This window comes from Chinchilla lanigera, unplaced genomic scaffold (genome assembly GCF_000276665.1).
Source record: "Chinchilla lanigera isolate Chin_1 unplaced genomic scaffold, ChiLan1.0 scaffold00035, whole genome shotgun sequence".
Lineage (NCBI taxonomy): Eukaryota > Metazoa > Chordata > Mammalia > Rodentia > Chinchillidae > Chinchilla > Chinchilla lanigera.
Window position 1 is genome coordinate 10,271,995 of NW_004955436.1, and position 12,256 is coordinate 10,284,250.

The 12,256-nt window shown below is 40.2% G+C and overlaps 1 protein-coding gene across 4 annotated transcripts in view; it reads left to right on the forward strand.

The window, feature by feature from the left end:
- Lama2 (laminin, alpha 2) overlaps positions 1 to 12,256 on the forward strand; it is a 570,325-nt gene that overhangs the window by 442,218 nt on the left and 115,851 nt on the right. For all 4 annotated transcript variants that reach the window (XM_005389182.2, XM_005389183.2, XM_005389185.2 and 1 more), the window contains one exon: positions 10,312 to 10,423. In XM_005389182.2, the coding sequence (XP_005389239.1) occupies positions 10,312 to 10,423 (112 nt within the window). The remainder of the gene's footprint in view (positions 1 to 10,311; positions 10,424 to 12,256) is intronic.

Consider the following 12,256-nt stretch of genomic DNA (forward strand, 5'->3'; position numbering starts at 1 on the left):
TGCAGCCAATCATTAGTAATGATTGGGGTCTCCTATGAGGAACCCTGCAGGGGAAAGGGCGAGGTAATAGGCACAATCCCTGCCCTCCCTTAGCTTATTGAGACCAATGATCTGAGTCTAGAGACCCAAGAAATGTCTCACTAGAACTGTCAGATCTCTGCTGTGCCTTCATCTAAGTGCTTCCGTCATTCCAGTGGACAAACGCACTGTAAATTCATAAAAAATTTACCTTTGTAGAGCTTAATGTTGAAAGCAAAATTGAGCATCACCCTATGACTGTAGCCTCCCCGTTCTTCCACCACACACCACCATGGTGCATTGTTACTACCAGTGAACTTGTAATAATACATTGTCATCCAAAGTCCATAGTTTTCTGAAGGACCAACTCCTGCTATTGTATGTTCTAATAAATATATACCAACGTGTGTTCCCTCTCCTCGTATGCCTCAGATTTGTTTCACGGACCCAGCATAGTGAATCATTTCCCTGTTCCTCGGTTCTTCATCCGTCCCTCATCTCTAATCCCTGGCAGTTTCTCGTCTTTGCACTATCCCCACAATGTGATCTTTCCAGCATCTCATTCAGTTGGAACCCTGCAGTCCGCAGCTTTTAACCTTGGCTCCTTTCCCTTAGTAACACGCACTCATGGTTCTCTGTACTTGTTCGCTACTTAATAGCTCATTTCCTTTTGGTGCTGAATAATAGTTCCTTGTCTGCATCTATTGTAGCTCATCCATTCACCTACTGAGGGACATCTTTGTTTCTGAGTTTGGGCAATATGCATGAAGTAGCTGCGTAGGCATCTCTGCTCAGATATGTGTGTGGATATGTTTTTAACTCATTTGGGGAAATACAGCATGACTGTTGGATTTTTTTTTTTTTTTATAAAAGTGTGTTTAGCTTTGTAAGAAATTGTCGAAATATCTTCCAATATGGCTTTTGCATTCTTACCAGCAAAGAACGAGAGAGGACCAGCATTTCCTGGTGTTAGTGTTGTGGATTTGGGGCATTCTAATAGGCATTCATGGTATCTCACTTTTGTTTTAATTTGCAATCCTCTCCTGACATATAGTGTTGAGCATTCTTTGATCTACTGGTGCACCATCTGAGTGCCATCTCTCATGAGTAGTTTTTCCATGCTTTAATTAGGCTGTCTTCTCAGTGTTGGATTTTAAAAGTTGTTGCTATATTTGCATAAGAGGTCTTTATCCGCTTTGTCTTTTGCTAATATTTTCTCCTACTATGTGGCTTGTCTCCTCATTCTCCTCAGATTATACTACACAGAGCTGAAACTTCTCATTTTCATTAAGTCCGGCTTATGAATTATTTATTTTCTGGTTGTGCCTTTGGTGTTGTAATTCAAAATTCATCACCATCAAGATTCCTTCCTAAGTTATCTTCTAGGAGGTTTAATATTGTGTGTTTTACAATGAGGTCTATGATCTATTTGTAGTCAATGCTGGTGTGAGTTTTTGAAGAAATCTTTCATTTTATAGTAATGTTAGATTTGCAGTAAAGTTGCCAAAATAGTGCAGAGGGTCCCTATAAATACACTTTCTAGTTTCTTCTGTTTTTTCACATCTTATGATAGAATGAGGCATCTAATACATTATTATTGACTAAAGACTTCTTCATTCCAAGTTCCTTAGTGTCCACCTCCTGTGATTATACCATCTCAAGATCCTGTCCAGGGTACCATGATTCAATTAGTCATCCTATCTACAAGATTCTTAGTCATCTTGTCTCTAGAATATGACAGATTTCACTCTAAGTTTTGATGACTTGCGAGTTTTAACAAGTGTATGTGTTTTGTGGGCTGCCCACCATTTTCTCACATTTTTCACATGATTAGAATAGAGTTATGTATTTTTGTAAGCATTGAAGATATAGATTGGTGAATCATCTGTTTATATATGCAAGTGAACAAGCAAACCCCATCAAAAGGATTCTAGAGAGAGAGAGAAGTGTGGACAAGGACTAGACCCCAAAGAACACCAGATTTAAAGAATGGGCAGCTGACAGGCTTAAGAATAAAAAGAGAGAGCATTAAGAGAAAATCAGAAAGGTGAGTTTGGCAAGAATGAAGGAAGGGTTAAAATTGCCCCAGGAAGTTCAAGTAAATTTAGTAAAGACATCCATTGGATTTAGTGACCACCTTGTCCTTCGTTATCTCTTAAAAATAGTTTCAGTGGTGGGCTTTGGGTGGAAATGCAGGCCACAGAGCAAGTAGAATGAAAAGAGGCCAGCAGACTTGTCTGTAAGACCCACAGAAAGAGAAACAGAGAAAGGGGAGGGGGAGAGAGAACAGAGAGAGACAGAGAGAGAGAGAAACAGGGAGAGAGACCTGAGAAAGGAAAGAACTAAAAATAGTAGGTATAGAGGTATTGTGTTGTCATTAAAAAGCCTCTAAATATTCCATGTAGGCCATAGTGAATGTGTTAAATGTATTTCTCATATTTAAGGAAGTTAAATTCTAATCAAAGTACGTTGAAAGAGATATTTGATTGCATACTCTCTTCTTAATATTTATGCATGAACTGAAACATATGTCAAACAGTTCTTTTGAGGAATATTCTTTTTATCTAGGGATGGTAGGGAAATAGATTTTCCCATTTTTAAAAATGACTAAAAAATATAAAGGCACCTAAAGGAGTGAGGGCAGCTCCTTCACCAGCGCTGCAGGATGAAATTTGCCGTGTGTCTCAGCAAAACCAAAGAATGTGAGAAGGTGGTGCGTGGCTAACATCAGGATGAAAAGCACATCCCAAGCTCGGCAGGGTCGGTCGGAGCACTCCGCAGAGGAAGGAAGCAGTAACCACTGGGCAGCTCTAGGATCTCAGTGGCTCAGGTTGACCTGCTGATGCCTCCACTCACAATCTGCACTCTCCAAGTCCTCTCTCCACCACTCGTGCTGCAGGCCTGTGGACCCCTCGCTACTGAAATCAGAAACCTGGATGCCCGCCCCAGTTCCTCTTTCTTCCTCATTGGCCTTGCACCTATCCAACTGTTATCGTCAGGGTTCACAAGGGAATAGATTTAAGACAGGATGGATAATTTATAAGATTATTTTATAATAGTCACCAAGGAATCAAATGCAAAAGAGTTCAGGAGACGTGTCCACACACTAGAGACCCAAAGAATCCAGCTGCAGACCTGGATCCATGACAGTGTCCTGCACAAGTCCAGGTGAAGACCTAGAGCCCATGGCAGTGTCCTCCATGAGTCCAACTGCAGGCCTAGAGCCCCTGACAATGTCTCATGCAAGTCTGTTTCATGGATCTGTGCTAGGAAGGCCCAAAGGTCAGTGGGGGAAGCTAGAAAGTACACCAGCGGGATGAAAGATCTGTACCAGCAGGTTGAGGGATCTGCACTGGGGCCAGGAAGTAACACTCAAGGATCAGAGCTTCCCCCAAAAGGGAGGGCCACCATCCTCAGTGACAGCGAGGTCTAGAGTTCCTCCAATGATTAGAACAGCTGGGTTCATATCAGCAAAGCCAGTGTGACAAGCTCCTCCATTAGAACCGGCAGCACACCATCTTCCCCTCCAGTTCTCTTTTTATGCCATAATCCTCAAGGGGGGCTTCCACGCCCAGTCTATGCTGATTCTGTTCAGCTGGGTGCTACAAGTTGACCATTAGTTAATCCACCGCACGAGTGTGCTACCAAGGCCCCCTTCTGTGTCAGGTTGAGTGCCCCACCCAGCCTTACAATCCTGAGCCTAGGAGGCCACATGAGCTTCCCAGAAAGTCTGCTGTGGCCTTGCTCTTCTCTCAGTCTACTGTCTGAAATGCAGCTAAGTGAACATTTGCTATTCTGGTGTTCCGATTGTTCCAAGTCCTCCCCTGTGCCCGTTGCCCACTCCTCGGGAGCGTGGTCTTCTAACTCCAGCCAGGGCGTGCCTCGTCGCTCTGTCTCACCCTTGGGCCTTGCCAAAGTCATTTGGTTTTTCTGTTGTCTTGAAGACAATCCACTTCTTCCTGCATTTTGTTAACTTCTGTTAATTCCAACTCCCCTTTCAAATCTCAGCTCAGGAAAGCTCTCCAGGTATTCCAGGGGTGCGAAGACTCCTCCTATAACTGACCTACACACTGGCTTTTCTCTAGTTTATAATTATAAATTTGTTTGCTTGATCATTTGACACATAACTCTCTACTCCTCCACATATAAGTTGCAAAATGACAGGAAAAATAACTTTGTTTTTGTTTTGTGTTTTTTACTTCATCATATCACCAATATCATGCAGGTAGGATGTGTTTAGTCATTTTTTTGTTTAATGAATTCATTGCTTTTGTTTAATGAATTAATTAATAATTTAATCACAACTGGAAACCAAAATTGAATCACCACATGAGAGAGTCAAATCCAAAATATGCATTCATTTTAAATTCATCTACAGTGCATTAAAATCAGACATATGCTGCTTTCTTTGATACCTAACTGTTAAAATTTTATAACCTATGGAAAGAGAATGTTGCCTAATGGATTGAACTATATAAAATATAAAAATTTAGCTTTACTGTATTTACCTTATCTTTTTACTGCCTTCTGAAAATCAAATTTAATGAAGGCAAACCATTATCAAAATAATGAAATTTAACTGATTTTAGTGCCAACAATATTGTATGTTTACAGTGTTTTATTTCTAGTTTTTTAAACAGTTTTAGTCACCAGAAGTTTTAGTTCTTTATTTCTTGCTTTTGTGTTTTAAAGGAGAGGGAGGGAAAGAGGGAGGGAGGGAAGGAAGGAGGGAGGGACGGAAAGAGAATGAGAAGGAGAATACTTGCTCTGGAACTTTCAAATTAACACCTGAAAGAGGGAGATGTTCTGTTCTGCTGGGGACCAGCTGCTGCAGCTATCCCTCAGGTCGGGCTGCTGCTCCTCGTCTCTTTCCCTGTGAGTTGCTGGACAGCTTGCCTGAGAAGTGTTTCCCTGCCTCTTAGATGTACAGAACTGATGGTGTCTGAAGATGACCCTTGAGAATGTCTTATAAATGATTAGGTCTGACATTTAATTTTGGCAGGAAACTGCATGAGCCTGCAAATGCAAAGTGGATGCATTTAAGCAATGTTTCTATTCAGTAGTTAGACCCGCTCCATTAGATTCTAGTTTTAACACAAAGAAGGCAGAAAATGAAAGACACTGGTAATATCCCACCAAGAAAATTATGTGCAGGTTTCAAGAGGCACAGTGAGAACTGCCTGAGCTAAAGCAAGAAAGTAATAGCTACATTGTTCAGAAGTAAATTAATGTATACCCAGTGGCCGTGCATGCTGCCTACATATAAATACTCCACAAATCAAAAACAAAGCCAGAGAAAAGTAAAAGAAAATATAATTGAGCAAATCACACGTTAGGAAAGAAAGGTAATCAGAGGTAAGAGAAATACATATAAGACACTGTGTAAAGTAGCATTTGCAAAGTAACGCCGGGAAGATTGGACCGAAGCAAGAGGATAGAAAAACAAGAAAAGCAAAGAGAATGAAAGGAAGATTGTCCCACACATTAGAATAAATGAGAATGTGTTTGTCAACTACTCAAAGGACAGGATAATAGTGAAGGAAAGGGAGGATGACTAAGAGATGGCAAAGTGATTCCGTAAAGCAGAAAGAGCCAGACTGAATCCGAAAGAGAGCTTTTATCTGGTTGTGTGCAGCGTTCATCTGTGACGTTGTCCATACCCTGTCCTAGGTGAACTGGCTTCTCATGAGTTTCACTTTTATATGGTGCCGCAATGACACCACTCTCACCCACCAGCACCCGTAGATCAGTGGCGACGCGCCTATGGCGTGCGTGCCGCAGCGGGCTGTTTGCTATCGCTGAAAGCTTGGTATCATAGAGCATGTCTCATGATTCCTAATTTATGGAGTCTGGTTTTACCAAAGGCAACTCTGCAGCTCAACTACTGTATCATGAGACCTGACTTCCCAAAATATACCCAGGTTATGTTCTGTTGTGGGCTCTGAAATGTGTTAGTGTACCAAAAGCTACAGCTTATACCTACACTTAACGAACTCCATGGGAGAATGTCCTCTTCATGTTTTATGTACCATCCTACTCTTCTTGAATGTTAGCAAGCAAAATAATACTCAGTATAAATAAGACATAAGTTATTTAACCTTCCCATATCCTCCTTTTATGCCCTCCATCTATCTATAAAGGCAGGAAGGGCAAATGAGATACAAGAAAGTGTTGCAAACCCTTCCCAATGTGAGTATCAACCCAGGGTACAGCTAGGTCTGACTGTATTCCATCTTCCAGACTGCTAAACCGCATAAGCCAGGGTTATCGGTGCCAGGAAACTCACAGCTCTTCCTGTCCTGGAATGTAGCCAGGACAGGAAATTTTTGTCTGTGCAGAGGAAGGGGATCTTCCTTCACAAGCCCGACGCTGGCTCTGAAGAGATCTGGCCACCTCCATGTCTCCTGTCCCCGCCGTCCTGGAACTTGGTGTGCAGTCGCAGGCCCTGTTTTGAATTACTGTCAGTCCAGTCGCTAGAATGCAGGCCGCTGGGACTGCCGGTCTTCATGCCCAGCTGTCCTCCCAAGTGCTCAGCTGCAGCTCTTGAGCAGTGGTTTCCTCTGAAGGTCTGAGAAAGGCTCGGAAAACTGCTCAGTGATCCACATTTGCTGGCAAGCACAGCGCTAGGCATATGGTCGGTTTGAATGGCATTGGGAGTCCTCCAGCAAGGTTTGGAACTTCAAAGGAAGAGTCGGTTTCTTTACAACAGCCAATTACCCAACATCTTCGATCCCCTCCAGTTTACCAAGCATTGTGCCGGCACTCCGAGGAATAAAGAGAGATAAGATATAGTCACAGGCTCCAAGGATGGGTTTAGGTAATGATGGCAAAGCACATAACAGAGGCACAGCCCACTGTAGTCCTGAAGGGTGGCAGTGATAGCACGAATCTAGGAAAGGACAGGCAAGGACGACTTCACAGAGACGGTGGAGCTGCACTGACTCTCAAAGGCCGGCTTCATTTTGGATAAGTGAAGTTAACAATAAATAACATAAGCAGAATCTTTTTCTAAGAAAGAACAGTAGGCAAGAACAGTAATATGGCAAGATTTGTTAGGAAAGCTCTTGCCTGGTCACTGATTTCACATTTAAAGAACATTTGCTGTAAGGGCAGCATCTTACTGTGAGAAGGACCATCAAAGCAGAGCAACTTCTTCCCCTCTTACAGGGTACCTGCTGGTTGGGGAGGTAGTCAATAAACAGATGAGTCACAGGAGTCCTTATTTTTCATTTTTTATTCGTGATGGTGGCACTTATAAGTTGAGAAATTAGGTGACTGCTTATTTAGTTTAGATAAACAAGTTATTGACTTCCGTAACTTCCAAATGCATGATGACACACTTTTGAAGGAAATGTTCTGGTGCAGTAGATGTGGAGACCTAGATAGGCACCCAGGCCACACCAAGAAGGGACACTTTAGTTGAAAGCTGAAGAGTGATAAAGGTCACATAGCTGGAAGTCTTAAGGAGAAAGTCATTCTAGAAAAAGACAACACAATACAAAAAAGCCCTAGGAAGGGAAAAGCTTGGTATGTTTAATATACTATTAAAAAAACACAGAAAGATTGATTGAACAGAGCTTTTCTGTTTTTTATCATAGGTTGCAGGGTTCTTGACATTTTCATACTGGAGTACCTGTATAATTGGTACTAAGAGTAAAATATTTGTTAATGTTGACCTTTGCTCATTACTACGCAAATACTAGAGGAGAAGACAAGATAATGAATATGATCTTGATAATGTAGAATATGAGGCAATATATTACTACATAGCTACTTTTTTAAAAAAAAGATGTTTTGAGTTATTAGTAAAAATTAATAAGCTTGATAATGTCAATGTTTATTAAATAATGATCATTTTGGAATATAGGAAAGGAAATAATAAAGCAAAAAGTAAGATTTAAATTCAGGCTGTAATGTTCATTTTTCTGTAGTATAAGAGGTACTGGTGCTGGTGACCTATTAATTCCTAAGATACTGGAGGAAGAATACATTAGATATCAAGTTCCTTATCATGATGCTCCATAAGTGAAAATAGGAAATATTAGAGAACACACTGACATTTAGATTAAAGACATACTTAAGGAAGTTCATACTGACAGCATCTTAAGGGAGTTAAACTCAGTTATTCAAAAGTAAAATTTACAAGGAGACTATACTTTAAGTGTGTGTGTGTGTAAAGCTATTTGACCCATCTGAGCCATGAATGCAAATGTGTGTGAGGAGCGAAGCTTACAGAAATTCTTCTGGCACACTTGTGACACCAACACCAAAATTAAGGGCTTAAGCAACTTGGGAACTCCATGCAGAGTTTACTTCCAAAAAAAATTTTTAAAAGTCTAAAAACAAAAATAATTCTATTAGTAATACTGTAGAAATGTTTCTCGAGCATTGAAATATGTTGATTAATAGGCTCTAAATCATTGTGTATGTACTGTGAACTGTAAAAAGGAATTTTAAGACTTTTTTCAAGGGCTCCTTCTCTTTCAATGATTTGGTTTGTCATGGTAACACTTAGAGCCTGAGAGATTAGATGATAATAATGAACTTTATATTGTGTCCTTTATTTAAAAATCTGGAAAACTGTAATGAATTAAACCTCTTGCTGCCCCCTGGGAAATCACAAAATGCATAGGAATTCCTGTAGCATCTCTTAGCCAGGCGTGGTGGCACACACCTATAATCCCAACACTCAGGAGGCTGAGGCAGGAGGATTATTGCAAGATCGAGACCATCCTGGGCTAGCAAGTGAGCTGAAGGCCAGCCTGAACTGCATAGTGAGAGACCCTGACTCAAAAATACCAAAACAAACCAAAACACACACACAAAAACAAACAAACAAACAAATAAAAACTACCTGTAGGGGCTGGGGATTTAGCTCAGCGCCAAAAGCGCCTGCCTGGCAAGCGCAACGTCGTGAGTTCGGTTCCCGGTACCGGAGGAAAAAAAAAAAAAAAAAAAAAAAACCACCTGTAGCATCCCTTGCCATTTTCTGTGCTGGCCAGATAGTTCTATTTAAAATCCACTTATGTATATGTACAAAAATTAATTCTCTCATCATACCTAGAATGCTAGTATTCTGCTACAAGATATTAATATACTGCCAGCTTGGACCTCATTGAAAATTTTTTTTTTTTTTTTTTTTTTTTTGGTTTTTGGTTTTTCTCCGGTACCAGGAACCGAACTCACGACCTTGCGCTTGCCAGGCAGGCAGGCGCTTTGCCACTGAGCTAAATCCCCAGCCCCTCTCATTGAAAATTTTATTGAGGCACTTTCATTCTGATTCATTATCTGTAGTTAGATTATTGACATTCTTTGGGTAAAAGAGAAGTTCCATTGTTCACATAAGTGAACACACCTCTGTGTTGCAAATTCTTTTTTTTTTTTTTTTTTTTTTTTGGTACCAGGAATCACACTGAGGACCTTGCACTTGCCAGGCAGTCGCTTATTCAGCTGACCTGTATCCCCAGCTAGAAGCTTTTAAAAAAGCATAACATTATACACACCATTTGTGTTTGACTATCCTCTCTCTTAACCATGAACACATTAAATGCATTGTGTTATGTCAAAAGGTATTTTCAACATGAACAAAAGTGCCTATGAGGATATTCTTTGGGAGGTGAGTCTGTTTGGGGATTCTGTTTTATTTTGTTGACACTGGTATATGTTGAATGACTGGTGGACATATTTCTGGTGATATCATATGGGAAAATTAGCATTTATCCTCTTTAATGTTTTACTGGCGTCTTTGAAATGTTATAAAACACATATTTACTACTGAGTAGCTAAGTACTCCCCCCTCTTTGTTTCTTTAATTAATGTATTGATCTAAACTGAATCTATAGGCCCATGCTTATTGAGACATACTGCCTGTTCCTCCCTACAGAGAACATTTCTACACTCCACATGTTTTCAGTAAATATATATATATACATATATATATGGGAAAAATTGCAACATGTGGAGGCTGAAGATTTCATTAAAGACTTCTGGCAATCGTATCTTAAAGATATTTGAAAAATAATTGTGCTTTATCACTTCTTCTGTGCTATTGCGTATAACGAGGAGTTTAAGAGGACCAAATACAGCTTTCTGATTTCCACTTAATGGAAGAAGTAATAAAGTTTAATTGTATACTTGAGCACGGGGTATCATTTCCAGTACATCTGATCAATAATTCATTGATTGCTTTTGGCTCAAAGGGAAATTTGAAAGAAAATGAAACCAGTGGGAACTCGTATAGCTGTGGCTTCATCATCTCTATTAATTATGCTTTTCCCAAATTTGGATCATTAGGCCACCAAAATGACAGCAGATGGCGAGCAAACTGGACAGGATGCCGAGAGGACAAACACAAGAGCAAAGTCCTTAGGAGAATTCATTAAGGAGCTTGTCCGGGATGCAGAAGGTATTAGAAAAATCACATTTTAATCATTATTTCTCCCAACAGAAAAGTAGAGAAAGACATTAGACAGAACTGGAATTTCTCTTCTGAGAGGTGACACTTCTAAATTCAAGGGTTGTGTATTTAAAATGTATTTTGGTTCAGATATTCAACAGCACAGTCTACTGAGCACCTACGACCTGCAGTGTTCGGTGAATGATAACAGTTGGTGAGTCAGTGATTTCGAAAGCAGAATAGCAGTGACTTTCTGAAGAGTGGCTATTATGTTCAAAAACTCAGAGGAAACCTATGCTTTGCTACTTTGTGTAGTCAAAACTATTTAAAAGATTTTTAATTTTTTTTTTTAAAAGCTTATTTTATGACTGCACTCAGTACAAGAAAGCAGCACTTTAATTTCTCAAAATGGCCTTTCGGGTACTTGCTATTTTAATGAACATCTGGTGCTCGGGATTTGGAAGTGCTACTTTATCAGAAGTTCCCTGTGCTCTGCCTGCAATTCCTGAGGAGTTCGTTCTTGGCATCTAACAGTATGGCCGAGGATTAAAGTGGAATCCATTTTGGGCAAAAGCCCAGATAGGAGCTTTTACTGAAAACATATGCTGCCCCCCTCATGCAGAAAAAGTAGCTCTTAAGTATCTACTAATGTGTGATAAACAAACATGCAAAGTTAAGAAATTAAAAAGTGGCTTTCTTTCTCATTTAAAAATAAAACACTTAATTGTTCTACAATGTTATGCCTGTTAGATATTTTACTTTGTAATGTAGTCAGATAAATAAAGATCTGAGCAAACCTTCAGGGAGAATCCTGACTGGTAATTTTTAAACATCACTGACCAAGATTCCCAAAGATTCCCCAATGTAAAAAAAAATTGAGTTTAAATCTGAGGCATGACGTCAGGCAAAACATCAGGATGTGAAAGAGAAGTTACTTCTAGAATGAACTCCTCAGGCAAAACATCAAAATCTGAAAGGGAAGTTACTTCTAACAAACTCCATTAACTCAGGGTGGTTTTTTCATCTGGTAGATGAAATTATCACACTTTCCCTGCTATTATTTTCTGTTAATGCTACTGGAAAAGCTTCCCTCATTCCCCAAAGCACTACCCCTAACAGCACCAAATCCCATGGCAGGCAGGATAGTCGCCCTCCATGGGGATCCTCGAAGCACCAGTCTGTGCTCCAGGAACGTTCCATTCCTTCTGTCTGAACTCTCCAGCACTCAGTACAAATCTATCCAAGTGACTCCTTTTAAAATAGTTTCAATTAAATATGGTGTATGAGAATAAATGCTAATATGTGTTTTAATAGATTCCAATATCAGCACCCCTTATTTTCTTCTCTGCATTGAGTTTTCCCTTTCCAGCGTCTAGAGACACAGATCCATGGTGACTCCTTTAGTTGGTGGCAACCTTGTTTGTTGGTTGTCTAAGGTCTCTGGCTACCATTGTGAAACTGAGCATCACACAAAGGCACCAATGTGGGCAGAGTAGAGATGACATTTACCCCAGGCTTTGCTTATGGTCCACATTCTCTTCTCCATACACCAGACAAGGGTTGCCTTTTCACCAAAGTTCTATTTCCTAAGGCGTACATTGCTCAGGTGACCTGATTGCGTCTATCTAAATAGACCATCTTTTTAAAGCCTATGTGAAGTGCCGTAGGTGATAGCTATGCCTGAGAGAAATAGAAACACTAGTCACTTTTTTGGCAGCGCTATTTGGCGGAATGTATGCAGTTGTTAATATTGAAAGTTCAAGTGTAAATATATCAGAGCTGCACTAGATTCTCACTTGGGTAGATTACAAGGGTTGGCAGATTAGGATACAGGAGAGAAAC